The sequence below is a fragment of the Amblyraja radiata genome, chromosome 3, assembly GCF_010909765.2.
Source record: "Amblyraja radiata isolate CabotCenter1 chromosome 3, sAmbRad1.1.pri, whole genome shotgun sequence".
Taxonomy (NCBI): Eukaryota; Metazoa; Chordata; class Chondrichthyes; order Rajiformes; family Rajidae; genus Amblyraja; species Amblyraja radiata.
Genome location: NC_045958.1, coordinates 21,727,877 through 21,743,211, shown reverse-complemented (window position 1 = coordinate 21,743,211; position 15,335 = coordinate 21,727,877). Strand labels below are relative to the sequence as shown.

At 39.5% G+C, this 15,335-nt stretch overlaps 1 protein-coding gene across 2 annotated transcripts in view; it reads right to left on the bottom strand.

Moving 5' to 3' along the window:
• The window catches only part of kcnn2 (potassium calcium-activated channel subfamily N member 2), a 120,632-nt gene that overhangs the window by 82,565 nt on the left and 22,732 nt on the right, over positions 1–15,335 (bottom strand). For both annotated transcript variants that reach the window (XM_033017443.1, XM_033017444.1), the window contains exon 3: positions 11,677–12,095. In XM_033017443.1, coding sequence (XP_032873334.1) covers positions 11,677–12,095 — 419 coding nt within the window. The remainder of the gene's footprint in view (positions 1–11,676; positions 12,096–15,335) is intronic.

The following is a 15,335-nucleotide window of genomic DNA, read 5'->3' as shown; positions in this document are numbered from 1 at the left end:
CACGAATACAATAGGGAGTGCAAAGCAAAAAATACCAGTGCAGATCTTAGTGCTACAGCATAATAATTTGATAGTGACAGAGAAAGTGCAGATTAAAAAATTGTAAGGGCCATAATGAGGTAGGTTGGAAGATTAAGAAATCTCAGAATGAAATTGGCACTATAGTCTGCATTAATCTAGAGGTTCAGAAAAATGCTTTTTAGTTATAATTTAAATGATAAGGTAACATTTTAGTATATTTATTTTAGAGGCAATGTTTTTTGGTAATGGAGAGCGAAACAACATCTGGGACATTTAAGTGGGATCCATGTGGGCGTGAGGCTAAGTATAGACGTGGCCTTGTGGGAGAGACAAATGCTGGTTGGGATCCATTTGGAGAGCTCGATACTGATAAACAACCTAGTAGATATACTCCCCCTAGCACAGTAATTGGATAACGTGGCTTATGGTGTTGCTAACTCGTGTGTTTCGATCTGTAAACAAATAAAACTACCACATTGGTCACACAAGAGACTGCAAGATGCTGGAATCTCAAGCAAAACACAAAATACTGGAGGAACTCAGCAGGTCCGGCAGCATCGGAGGAGGGAATGGACAGACACGTTTCAGGTCAGGACCCATTGAGTTCCTTCAGCAGTTCATGTTTTCACCACATCAATGTCAGCTTAAATCATTGACCCCTCAAATCTTATTGAAGAATTTCTGAACAAAAAATAATTTGTCCATTGGGCTATTCTAACACAAACAGATACATTGGTTTATCCAAGGCAAGAAAAAATAGAAACTGTCTGTCAGTGTATAGAAAGCAGGAAATAATGGAAATTTCCAGCATTTTCTGTTTTTATGCAAATTAAAACAGAATATTTGTTCATATCTTAATTAAACTTAACAAACAAGTGTAAAATGAACATGCCTGGCCCATCAATTCATAGACTATAATGCCTTGACATTCGTTCATTGCCCTGCCCTCTTCCCCGCGCTTAATGCCTTCAAAATATCCAAACTCCTTTAAAGCAATAGTCCCTTTTTCAACAAGCACAGGTGGGGAAGTATTGCATGCTTATGGTAATGTTGAATTGTTAACAAGCCACTGGTGACTCACCAACTAGAGGAAACAATCCTTCTCTCCTACTCACATACTGTTTTTAAACACTATTAAATAATCTTTAAGGCCTTCACTCGTGACATTTGGAGAGAAATTCAATTCGGACAATGCATATACTTTTCATTGAATGAGACAAACATCTTATAAGAGAAGAAAATTGTTCCGAATTCGAAGATAGAATGGTATAGACACGGGAAGTGTACAAGAGACAGTCAGACATGTATAAAGTTTACAGCCTAGCAAGCAATTTGAAAAATGAAATGCACATTGGATGAATATATGAATGGAGAGGTCTTGCTTCAATAATCCACTGAGACCATGCCTTGGAACACCTGGTCTCCCTTCCTAAGAAACTTGCACTAGAAAGAGTTCAGCAATGGTTCACCAGAATAATCTTGAGTTTAGAAGAATGGAATGCCGTCTCATTGAAATCTTCAATATTCTTACAAGGATTGATAAGTAGATGCAGTGCTGATATTTTCTCTGGCTGGGGCATCTAGAAGCAGTCTTAAAATAATGCATCTGCTCTTAAGTACAGGACCACTAAGAAATCTCTCCACCCAGAGTGTAGTGAATCTGAGGAATCTTCCTCCAAAGAGGGTTATAGAGGCACTGATGCTGAGCATGTTAAAGGTTGATAGGTCTAATGCTGAGGAAATCAAGAAATTAGGTTATTGCAGAAAAGTGAAGCTGGGAAGAAACTGTGCACTAATCTGGAGGTATGCGTTTTCACACTTCTATACCTTTTGCCCGAAGGGAGAATAGGGAGTGGCCAGGGTGCAACTCAACCTTGATTCTGCTGGTGGCCTTGCTGAGGCAGAGTGAGGTGTAAATGGAGTCAATGAAAGGGAGGTTGGTTTGTGTGATGGCCTGGGCAGCATCCAGATTTACCTTATATAGATCAAACGCCAGTGAATTATATTTGTTTTACAGCTGGATTTTTGCTCTTTTCACTGAATTGTAATGTTATTGAAATTCATTAGCTCGGATTATGTTCCAGGGTACCAAGCAACTGAAGGTGGCTCCTTCACAAGACCAGGCAACCATAGCAACAATATAATCACTAACCAATCAGGATGGGCACATTTTATGAAGTATTACTTGGTTCTTGGAATGGTGAGGGTGTGCGTGGGTTACTCAGAACAAACATTACTACCAACTCTCGGGAGCAATGAATTAGCAGTTAGATTCCAAAGGAATTACATAATAGCGTTTAATAAGTAGCTAATATTTTTGGTTAGGTAACGAGAAATTATATGAGTTGGGTTGCTGTCAACTTTGCCAAGTTAAAAAGTCAACAGAAGCATCCCAGTAAATGTTGCAAAGTTAGTGTCACCAAATCAAAATTACATTTAGAATTGGCATGTTTTCTAGACAAGGTTCAAACATTTTATATGATCAGTTCATTTTCTCTTACATAACTACCCATTTTCACTGGAAAAATATGATCAAAAAATGTTATTTTGCTTGATAAGTTTTAAGCAAAGGCTTTTTGTTTTTGTTTCTTTTTCCTCACAGATATGTTTAGAATATGTGATGTAAAAAAAATAATGGGATTGTGAAAAATATTCACTTTGGGATAAACAATGGCATTATGAAGACTTGAGAAACATTGAAAATAGAAGATAATTAATTTTTACAAAAAATGGTGTTAGTATAAGAGAACATTGTTATCATAATTGGAACAGGAAGACGATGTGTAAAGATATTTGAAAGTGACTGGATATATTAAGTAACGTATAAAGGAATAAATAATGAAAAGTGTTGAATACAAATTCTGAAGCTGCAATACATTGTCAAACCTACAACCAGAAAATGTCGTCTTTAGAAAAGATGTCAAAGTTTTGGAGATGGTCCAAAATGATTTGTAGGAATTATCCCAAGGATGAAATGGTGTATGGTGTAATGGTGGATGGTTCTTTGTCAGGTTGGAGGCCAGTGACTAGTGGGGTGCCACAGGGATCTGTGTTGGGTCCACTGTTGTTTGTCATGTACATCAATGATCTGGATGATGGTGTGGTAAATTGGATTAGTAAGTATGCAGATGATACTAAGATAGGTGGGGTTGTGGATAATGAAGTAGATTTTCAAAGTCTACAGAGAGATTTATGCCAGTTGGAAAAGTGGACTGAAAGATGGCAGATGGAGTTTAATGCTGATAAGTGTGAGGTGCTACATCTTGGCAGGACAAATCAAAATAGGACGTACATGGTAAATGGTAGGGAATTGAAGAATGCAGGTGAACAGAGGGATCTGGGAATAACTGTGCACAGTTCCCTGAAAGTGGAATCTCATGTAGATAGGGTGGTAAAGAAAGCTTTTGGTGTGCTGGCCTTTATAAATCAGAGCATTGAGTATAGAAGTTGGGATGTAATGTTAAAATTGTACAAGGCATTGGTGAGGCCAATTCTGGAGTATGGGGTACAATTTTGGTCGCCTAATTATAGGAAGGATGTCAACAAAATAGAGAGAGTACAGAGGAGATTTACTAGAATGTTGCCTGGGTTTCAGCAACTAAGTTACAGAGAAAGGTTGAACAAGTTAGGGCTTTATTCTTTGGAGCGCAGAAGGTTAAGGGGGGACTTGATAGAGGTCTTTAAAATGATGAGAGGGATAGACAGAGTTGACGTGGATAAGCTTTTCCCACTGAGAGTAGGGAAGATTCAAACAAGGGGACATGACTTGAGAATTCAGGGACAGAAGTTTAGAGGTAACATGAGGGGGAACTTCTTTACTCAGAGAGTGGTGGCTGTGTGGATTGAGCTTCCAGTGAAGGTGGTGGAGGCAGGTTCGTTTTTATCATTTAAAAATAAATTGGATAGTTATATCGACGGGAAAGGAATGGAGGGTTATGGGCTGAGCGCAGGTATATGGGACTAGGGGAGAATACGTGTTCGGCACGGACTAGAAGGGTCGAGATGGCCTGTTTCCGTGCTGTAATTGTTATATGGTGATATGAAAGGGTTTGAGTTGTAAAGTTGGACTACAAAAGCTGGGCAGTTCTTGATGGAGCATGGCAGTATATGAAGAGATGAGAGTGGAGCACAAGATCAAGATGAGTTTACATGACAGTGGGAAGCTGTTCCAGTTAATCAATAGGTCAAGGGCCAGGGTTGTAGACTCCATGTTTGGGGCAAAAGATGCAAAAACGATGTTAGGGAATACTATGTCTTTGATTGATTGAAAGATACAGGCCCTTCAGTCCACTGAGTTCTTGCTGACCCTTGATCACCCGTTTACACATGTTCTATGTTATCCCACTTACCCGTCCATTCCCTACACATTGGGGGCAATTTAAAGAAGCCAATTAACCTACAAACCCATACGTCTTTGGGAAATGGGAGAAAACTGGAGCACCTGGATGAGACTACACAGAGAAAACAGCCATGTTCAGGATCAAACCCGGGTGCCTGGCACTGAGTCAGCAGCTTTAACAGATGTTCCACTGTGCCATCCGATTTACACAATCACAAGTTCTTATCTGGTATTTACTACTGTTGGGGCAATGGGAACAACCTAGTTGTACACTATTGGCTAATGTGTACAAAATGTAAAGTGCTGGAAGAACTCGGCGGGTCAGGCGGCATCTGTGGAGGGAAATGGACAGATGATGTTCTGGGCCCCTCCTCAGACTCCGACAATCTCCCGACCCAGTATCCTGTTGCCTGTCCATTGCTTCCACTGACCCATTGAGTTCCTCCAGCACTTTGTGTTTTGCTCAAGATTCCAGCTTCTGCAGTTTCTTGTGTCTCCATTGGCTAATAGTCGGGACGACAGATGGCACAATGGGCTAAGTGTTCGGCTGGCAACCGGAAGGTAGCCGGTTCGAATCCCGTTTGGAGTGCATACTGTCGTTGTGTCCTTGGGCAAGACACTTCACCCACCTTTGCCTGTGTGTGAATGTGTGTGAGTGATTGGTGGTGGTCGGAGGGGCCGTAGGCGCAGATTGGCAGCCACGCTTCCGTCAGTCTGTCCCAGGGCAGCTGTGGCTACAGAAGTAGCTTACCACCACCGAGTGTGACTGAGGAGTGAATGAATAATGCGATGTAAAGCACCTTGAGTATTAGAAAGGCGCTATATAAATCCCATCCATTATTATTATTATTAAATAGTATTACATTATGAATTTTGCACATATTAGGATTTGCAAATAAATGATAAATTGGATAAATCTGTAGGACTGGTAATTCCATATGTTTAAAATAGGCCAATATTTCATTGGGTGATGGTCTTAACTAGGGATTTAGTAATGCCAATCGACCTGAATTCTTAATGCTGTGCTAATATACCTTTAGTTGAATGGCAAAAGGAAGCAGGATTGCCTCCCACCAGGGAACAATATCAAGAGCTATGTGGAAAGAACAGGGGCAGAGAGTGCCAAATTGATCCCGTCCGAGTCGACAGACTCATTAGGTGAAAGATCTCCTTCTCGGTCACGACCATTCCGTGACTCCACATTATTGACACTGAAAAATATTGTGCGTCAGTTTTGATACATTGCAGAACATACCTCAAGCGCCTTGCTGTCTCCATTCTGCTCAATTGTTATGTTTCTATATACAGTTTTGCAGATATTGACAACACTACCTTGCTCAATTATGATATGTCACATTAATGTTCTCAAATTGGGTACCATCTGGAGAGAAATTGGTAAACATTTGGATCAAATTAATTATAAAATTATTTTAAATATCAAATAAAACAATAGTTCTATGTGCAGCAGAAACAAATCCATGATTATTTTAAAATGTCATCTTTAAATTTAGATTGCTAGCATCTTCTCATTAAGACAATGGTAATGTGATCACACACCTACACACTCAATCACATTCGATGGAAATATGCACAATCTATGGCTTTCTGGACTGGGTGAGGTCAAGAGCTATATAATTTTCTGGTTGTACTCACTTAGCTTATCCAGACAGCCGTGACTGCACTGCAATACCATAAATTCCAGAATCTCATTAGTTTTATTATGCTGCAGTTAGTTGTATTTTATTTATTATGATGGAAGGTTAATAACTTATTTCCAAAATTAAAATTTTATCCAGCAGAAAGCTTTTCAAAGGGGAAAAAAAAGCCCCAAATTATTTTCCATACAATTGCAGGTACCAAATAAGTACTTTACAACGGGTTTCTTCATGGAAGAGGAGACTTCCAAAGTGATGTAGGTGGGGAGATAGCCGAGACACTGGATATGTCAAATGTTGGTAGTATGGCAGAAATGCTGGCTGAAACTAAAGTCCGTCAGTCGCCAATACCAGATGGGGTGTATCCTGGGATATTGAGGGAAGTTCAGGAGGAAATCACAGGGGCATTGATTATTATCTTTTAATGCGTTTTAGATAAAGGGAAGGTCGCAGATGACTGGAGAGAGACAAACGTTACGCCTTTGTTCAATTTTTTTTTTAATGAAGTGAGGATAAAGGCAGTAACTACAGTTTAACCATGGAGGGGTTTTTCCACAACATTATTCTGAGAGGATTAAGTCACGTGGGTGAAAATGAATTAAAGCAAGCCAACATAGATTCACCAAGTCAAAATGGTGCTTCATCAATTTGTTCGAACATTTTAAAAAGGTTAATACAATCAATGTAGTGTATGTGGACTTCCAAAAGATTATTAATAAGAATCAAACATAACAAGCCTATAGGTAGCATAGATATCAAGTTGACAAAGTAACAATTAAGAAGGTAGAGACAAGGCATGGACATGGTTTGAATGGCTTTCCTCTGCGCTGTAACCATTTCAATGAATCCGTTGTTGGAAGAGCTAAGCTTATAGTGGAAGCTTTAAATTTTGTTCAGCTATACACAATCAAATTAAGTACCGTTTCATATTTTTATTGAACAAAGGCGTAACGATTGTCTCTCTCCAGTCATCTGCGACCTTCCCTATATCCAAAATTCATTAAAAGTTAATAATCATTGCACCTGTCATTTCCTCCTGTACTTCCCTCAACATCCCAGGATGCATTCCATCTGGTATTGGTGACTGACCGACTTTAGTTTGAGCCACACAATTTAGAGTGTATTAACTTTCTATTATGTTTTATTGTTGAGATGATCACACTAGAGATTATAACCAATAGCATTATTTCAATAACTGTCACAAAGCGACAGGATAGACAAAAGAGACGGGGAATAGCACCTTTTTTACGATGATACCAATCAGGAAATATTTAGTGCAGCTGCAAGTCTTGAAATCTTTCATCTTTGTAACTATCATGGTCACAAACATTAGGCTTCCTCAATTACCACCTTCTCTGTCACCTTGTCCAAATGTACCTCTTTAGCCAAGTCTTTGCTGACTATCCCACTCTTTCCAAATGCCAAGTCTGTGTCCAATCTTAAATGCAAACAGTTCTGATGAAAGGACATTTACCCCTTTCCTCTTTCACCAAAATTGCTGCCTAACCTCCTGAGTATTCCCAGCAATTTTCTGTTGTCACTTCAGATTTCCAACACCTGCAGTATTTTACTTCTCATGAAAAATGTTTGTTTGCTTCTGTTAAGTAACATCTGATCATTTGAAATGTTACTAAAGAAATGGAAAGTATTGGCAAGTTGAATATGCCAAATCAAGACATGGCAGATAATGGGCTGCAAATTATAAAGGGCCTGTGATAGTGTGTTAAGGCAGCACTGTTTGGCAGCATACATCAGACTTTCCAAGCTCCTCCAGCAGTGACAGTTGAGGCCCAATTCATTGTGTACAATGAACAAGGCCATGCACAATGAACTTCAGATACAAGCTCTGCACAGCTCACCAAAGAGTTATTAAGCAGTGGATTGATGCTGTCGGTGAGGGAGAGGGGATCGGAAATGGAGGACAGAATTACAGAGAAGTGGCAATTCTACTGGCACTAGATACGGGATGGAGTAGGTGGTGACCACAGGCAGCCAGGAGATGGTTGTAGCAAGGGATCACTAAGGATGGAGAGAAAAATAACTTGCTGGGAAGTAGATGGTAACTACAGGTTTCATTGCAACAGTCACTAAATAAGACCTCGATCTTCTACTTAGACACCACTGTATCATGAAAAGACCATACCAATCACAAGGCTCATCCTCATGGAACAACCTTGTAATGTCATAACATGCCTTGCACTCCGTGTCCACAGTGGTCTCCATGCTCATATATACATAACACAGAGAACGGAGTCCAGAAGGGAGTGACCTACATAATTCATATCCAACACGCCAGTAATTTAACATTATCCTGCAGAGATCTACTTCGTTATCGCACTCTTGATCCTCCAGTCCAAACTCACAGATAACTAGCCAACGCACTTTAAAAAAGATGCATTGCCTTCAATGGCCGGGGTATTGACCATAAGATTCAATGTCATAATGCAGCTTTGTAGGGCTTTGGTTAGGCCACATTTGGAGTATTGCATGCAGTTCTGGTCTCTGCATTACAGGAAGTATGTGGAAGCTATGGAAAGAGTGCAGATGAGATTTACCAGAATGACACCTAGATTAAAGGATATTAGCCACAGAGAGAGGTTGGACAGACTTGGATTGTTTTTTCTGGAATGCTGGAGGTTGAGGGAAGACATGATAGAAGTATATAAACTTATGAGGCACAGATAGGGTAGACAGTTTTTCCCAGGATGGAAAAATCAATGATGCTAGGTTAAACTAATCTTCTTTGCCCCAGAGAGAAATACCCGAGCCAGGGAGAGTTGTGCAGTCAAATAAAGGGAGAAACAGATTGCAGCTTCCGTCGCACCCAACAATACAAGACCATAAGATCCGGACAGTCCACCAACTCAGCACTGGTGTGTGATGCTCAGGGGAACATCCTGACTGGTATTCCTCTGCACTCTTTCCATAGCCTCCACATCCTTACAGGAATGGAGAGACCAGAACTTGACACGGCCTAGCTAAAGTCGTATAAAGCTGTACTATGCAGGTGCTGCCCGTACCCTACAATGGCCCAGACTCAGAGTACCGGCCAGGATGCTTCCCTGTGCCCCACACACCAGCGCCGAGTAACTGAACTGCTCATCCCAGCCCTCCAGCAGCCTGTACACACTGCGGCAAGGACAAGTTATTGCTGCAGCAGCGGCAGCAAAGAGCAGCAAATCGTGGTTTTCAGGACAGCAGCATTGTCAGTTACACATCTCTCTGGATATAATGCTATAATGACCCAGGTCAGTGCTGATTCTATTAGCTGCTTGGTTTCCTGGCACACATCCTGCGCAATCTGCAGGGTCCCAGTGCAACATATAGTGGTTGCATAATGGCACAATCTCTAAAGGGACAGCATGACACGAGTCGTTTTGAATGGGCTCCTGTCCCTTTAAATAGTTTTTTTTTTTTTAAATCCTCACCTTAAATTATTCTCATCAAAACCTACAGCTTAGATGGTGATGGAACGGCAAGAAAGACAGATGGAGAATATCATGTGATATTATATCAATATGATTGTAGAACATTAATTTAACAGTATTTTCCACCAGATGAAGTTAGAATTGCCAAGTTATTAATTATGCTCAGAACATGACATTTTGACTATTTTAAAACTGAACTACCAGTACAACAAAATTAGCAGACTGTTCTTTAAATACACAATTAAATTTCTTGAAACTGCATAAAGACTGCAATTTCCTTAATGGTGGTCACTAGAATTAGGATAGAGAGCATAGTAGCATGTTGTCAAGACAACAACCTCGGGTACAAAGTCAACATAATGAAAATACTCATCAATTTCAGGAAGTAGGGTGGCATCATGCCCTAGTCTATACCAATGGTACTAAAGGGAAATGATCAAGAGTTTCAAGTTCCTCTGTATAAATATCACAAAAGATTTGTCCTGGTCCAACCACATTGATACTATGGCCAAGACACCAAGTCATCTACTACCTCAGCAGCGTATAGAAATTCTACAAGTCCCAACAACTTTTACCAATTTTTATAGATGCACCAGAGAAAGCATCTGATCCAGATGCATCACCGTTCTGCCAAAGACACAAGAAATTATAGCGAATTATGAACACAGTGCAGTCCATTGCACATCAGCCTTCCTCCCAATCATCTATTTTTCACGATGCCTTGGGAAGGCAACCGACATAATCAAGGATCACTCACACTCTGGTCATTCTCTCTTCTCCCCTCGCCCATCAAGCATTAAATACAAGTTTGAAATCACGGACCACCAGATTCAAGAACAGGCTTCTTCCTCGCGGTTATCAGAATCTGAATGACTTGTGCTGCAGCATGTAAGAATTTCATTGTTCTATCTGGGACATACGATAATAAAACAATCTTGACTCGTGAACTCTCCTTATGGCCCTTGCACTTTTGTTAACCTGCACTTTCTCTGTAGCTGTAACACTATTTTCTGCACTCCAATTATTTTCTCCTTTTTACTACCTGATGTACTTATCGATGGTATGATTTTCCTGAATAGCACGCAAAATATTTTTATTTTTTTTACTGTTTCTCAGTACAGGTACCATAATAAACCAACATCAATACCAACAACTACTAGGAAATGCAAATCCTTTGTCTTTGGAATGACCCAAACTCAGTTTCCTACCCTTATCAGATCAGTTATTCCAAGTCACTTGAAACCTTTCACAAGCTCGGACAGTCCATGCTGCAATTATCCACAGTGAGATGCTGAAAGCCAGCAGTACTGTTCTTGGACATATTGTCATTAAAGTCTTCATTACGAAACGAGTATTGAAGTTGATATTTTGGAAGCCAGACTTCTAATAATAACTTGTCAAGAAAGAAGTGTTCTTGATCCTTGTTTACACACAGTTTTGATATTTCATCACTCACCGTTGTCAAACTCCATTGGCCACCTGGGTTCCTGCAAACTGATTTTAAGATCAGCATCCACACATTTAAATCCTCTCAATGTTTTTCTCCCACTTTCCCCAGTACATGCACTACACTTGTAATTTTGCATACCTCTCTTCTCTCTGACCTCCCAATGTACCTCAATTTTCTGCTCCATAATGCATACTAATCTTCAAACCAACATGTCTACCATCCCTACTTTTGAGTGCCTTAAATCCTTGTTTTGCCTCATGTCCTCAAACTCGTCCACTCCTCTCTCCTTAAGTGTCCATTTTGTCCTCCATCCAATGAGGTACTTGGCATTGCCTTCTTCTGAGTGAGGGATGCTGTATGTTGTTGATTCACACTGTGGCAATGTAATTAAACAAAATATTCTTGAAGCACCAAAATATGAATGATAAACCAGCTCAATTAAGCATTTACTCGTCCATGTCTGAAGACACCGAGCATGACAAAATTATTATTTCTTAATTTCATCCTTAATTGTTTAACAAATAAAATTAACAATCCGAAAACAATTAAGGAAAGAAATTGAGAAATATCATTTTGTCATGCTCAAAATGTCTTCAGATATATAGGTATTTCAATATCATTAAAGGCTATAATGATACTGAAATACCCATCATAAAAGAGGAGTAATATAGAGTATTAAGCACAATAAATTTAGAGTATTAAATTGTCATTCAGGATTTGGAAATAATATGTAACTCTATCTTACAATTAAATATTGTGAAAGCTGTGAGAGTAATTGCTTACCTTTCACAAGCTCGGACAGTCCATGCTGCAATTATCCACAATGAGATGCTGAAAACCAGCAGTACTGTTCCTGGACATATTGTCATTAAAGTCTTCATTACGAAACGGGTATTGAAGTTGATTTTATTCAATGCTCCAATACTCCTTGATGAAGCATCCGTAAAAAGTTTGCTATGCAACAGCATTACTCTAGCAATCAGGTAAAGCCTAAGAAACATTGGTATTGATAAGATTATATCCACATCTGCTATTGCTGTAGATGTTGTGTACGAAAAGGCAAGGCGTGCTGTCCATATGAAAGTATAGTTTCCAGGAATTGGGTGAATAGCACATACCAATATTTCCAAACAGATGAAAAAAATCCGTTCATAAGTCATGGCTATTCTCCAGTCATCTGCGCCATTGTCTACCATGAATAACTGCAAGAAAATAGTATAGTGTTACCAGCCTGATCAATTTTCACACCAACAATTAGTAGTCACTTTATGCATAAATCGTGACTTTATTCCAAGAAATCATCTTCAATTAGGACAATAAATATGGTTTTTTTGGTGAGACTCATGCTTTTTGGGCATTTGCTCAAGTGATGGAGAAAAATAATAATCTGTAGCTTCAATGGAAAGGATAATCAGGTGGGATCGATAAATACGATATGTTTAAATTATCATCCAAAATTAAAATGCCACATCACTTTCATTAGATTAGATAAAAAATAAATGGACAATATAAACTAAACACACTAAATTCTCAAATACAGGCTAATATAGACTAACCAACAAGCATTTATTTCAATAATCACAAAAGAATCTAATGGATAGCTGCCAGTTCATTGTTTCAGGAAAAGTCTGAATTAAATGAAGTGTGCAACTCTGGAATTGATTTTATTTCCCATCCTCCATTCTGTAGATAATGGTACTATCAGTCTCAATATTCTCTTATACTGATACTGCAAACATAAAATAACATTTCCCAAACTATTTTTACACTCAGTCATTTTTGTATTTCTGTTAAGTGTATATTTCAACAAATTGTCTAAAATCAAACAGTCGCCAAGGGAAAGTGCACTTGCTGAATCATCTCATAACGTTATGCAGGCAGTGTGCTGTCAAAAGCTGCCTTAATTGGGGACAGTTCTTTCAAACAGTCGGTACTGATATGACAGGCTAAGTGGCCTCCTCCTGTCCTGTAAAATTCTGCTAGCTGAATAAGAACTATGATAGCAAGAAGTGCACAGTTCTAGTTATTGCCATCTTTACTGCCATATTTTACACCTTAAAGTCAGTGATTAAGGGCAGCTGGCAGCCAACAGCTGACGATATTGGCAGCACACCATTAGTGACACTATGCAATTTTACTTCTCTGCTGCTGCAAAAGAAATGTGGGATTTCGTATTGTTCCAACATGAATTCACAAGGCTGGAATGCACGATTAGATTTGTAGTAGGACTTGGACACAACTGCCTGTAATTCTACATCTACTCTAACATACTACCATCATAAACTAAGTGGCAGCATACTGGAAATTGCCACAACCAATGTTAAAAATGGGAGGCAAGTCAATGCGCTTTCAAAGAGGGGACAATTAATCTTCTTACATCTTCCGAGACCATGAATGTGAACATTTGATGTGATCAGGCCACCGATTCACTGCATCAAATTCACTGTCAGAGCTTTCAAGGTTACACAATATGGAGCTAGGGCATGTACACAAGGTCAACCAAAAAGGGACATCAGAAATTCCAAGACAGAAATAAGACCTATATACCTCAGAGAAGGCTTCTTACTTTCTTTTTGAAGTAGCTACTCTTGCAAACAGGTCACAGTGATACCTCATCCGGGAGAGTTTTTGAGGGTATAACTGGGATCTTTGGCCTTTTAATCCTTAATACACCCTAGAGATTTTCACTTCATGGCATATGACCCAGCAAAATGCATCACCTCACACTTTGTAAGGATTAAATTATATCTGCCATTTCTCTGCTCAAATTACCAGCTGATCAAAATCATTCCGTAGGCTGACTCTTTTTCTCACTTTCAACACCATCCATTTTGGTGTCATTTGCGGGTTTACTAATCGTACCTCCGACATTCACATCAAAGTTGTTAATGCATATAACAAATAGCAAGGATTTCACTACTAATCCCTGTTGTCACTGGTAACAGGCGCTCAATCACAAAGCAGCCCTTCACCATCACCTTCTGTCTTCTATCACCAAGCCAGTTTTTGATCCAAATCGTCAAAATGCCTTGGATCCCATGAGGTCCAACCTTCTGGACTGAACAAAAAAAAAAATCCCAGAAATCTCTTTTTGTTCATTTGTTCATTTGTCCTCAGCTCCTTTTTGCCTTCCTTCATCTTTTAATATTTAGTTTAGTCTCTTTTAGTTTAGAGATTAGTTTAGAGATACAGCATAGAAACAGGCCCTTCGGCCCACCGTGTCCGCACCGACCAGCGATCCCCGTACACTTACACTATCTTACACATACTCGGGGCAATTTACAATTTTACCAAGCCGATTAGCCAACAAACCAGTACGTTTTTGAAGTGTGGGGGAAAACTGGAGCACCCGGGGAAAACCCACGCAGGGCACGGTGATAACATACAAACTCCATACAGACAGCAACCGTAGTCCGTATCGAACCCGGGTCACTACTGCTGCTCTGAGTGTCATTGCTTGGAGTCAACTCTCTCAATTTTCTTCACAATGTGTCCGTTCTTACAATGCAGGTAATGTGAAACTGTATTTATTTACTTGCAATCAAGTAATTTGTAAACCCACAGGATAATTGTCTGTGGACATTTTTTCCATGCCCGTTGTTGTTTATGATGTTGTGACAGGAAGCACTATGGGAGCTATAAAGGGTAACGACCATTACAATGGACGAGTAAGGAAATCCCGTGTAAATTCAACATCATAAAGTGGAGACGAGAATTCTATGCTTCTGGATCAGGTGCAATGACATGTGGAAGAGGCTGGGTTACACAAGACTACCTGACAACTGATCTAAACTGGGTTTCAAATGCAGGACTATAGCCAGTAAATCACTTGACCTGCAAAAAGGAGATGCTTTGATAACACAATATTAAAATTATCTGAACTCAAATGGCATTGAGGGGGAAACCTCACACAACTAGACCTTCTTTACCAAAACTTTTTTTAAACATCAGGCGCGCTTATATAATTTTAAAAAAAGCTATGTCAGCAGACCGAACAGTACATTCCATGTTCTTGTGAATGTGTATCTAATCATATTTCATTCTGCTGCAGCCTTGAATTCTGTTCTGCTAAAGGGGATGCTTTTAATCATTAAATTTTCAACAACAGCTGTTCCTCGAGTCTCCAGAACAGTAAGTGGAATTAATGTAAAATATTCATTTTAATGCATCATGTCAATAAATATAATATTCACTCGATACATAAATCACTATATTATGAACCATCAAAAAGATCAATTGAAAGTGCAAAAAGGTAGCATATTAATTACTAAGGTGGGAAACTAAATGTAACTTAGCCATTTGCAACGACAAAGGATTCTCATCGTTGAACAGGGGAATGGGGGCTCCCCGTTTGATTGCAACCTTGTCGTGGTCGGGGAGCTTGTGTGTCTCAGTGACCCCTAGAGAGCTATGCCAGCGGGAGATTAGTCTCCTGTTAGGGT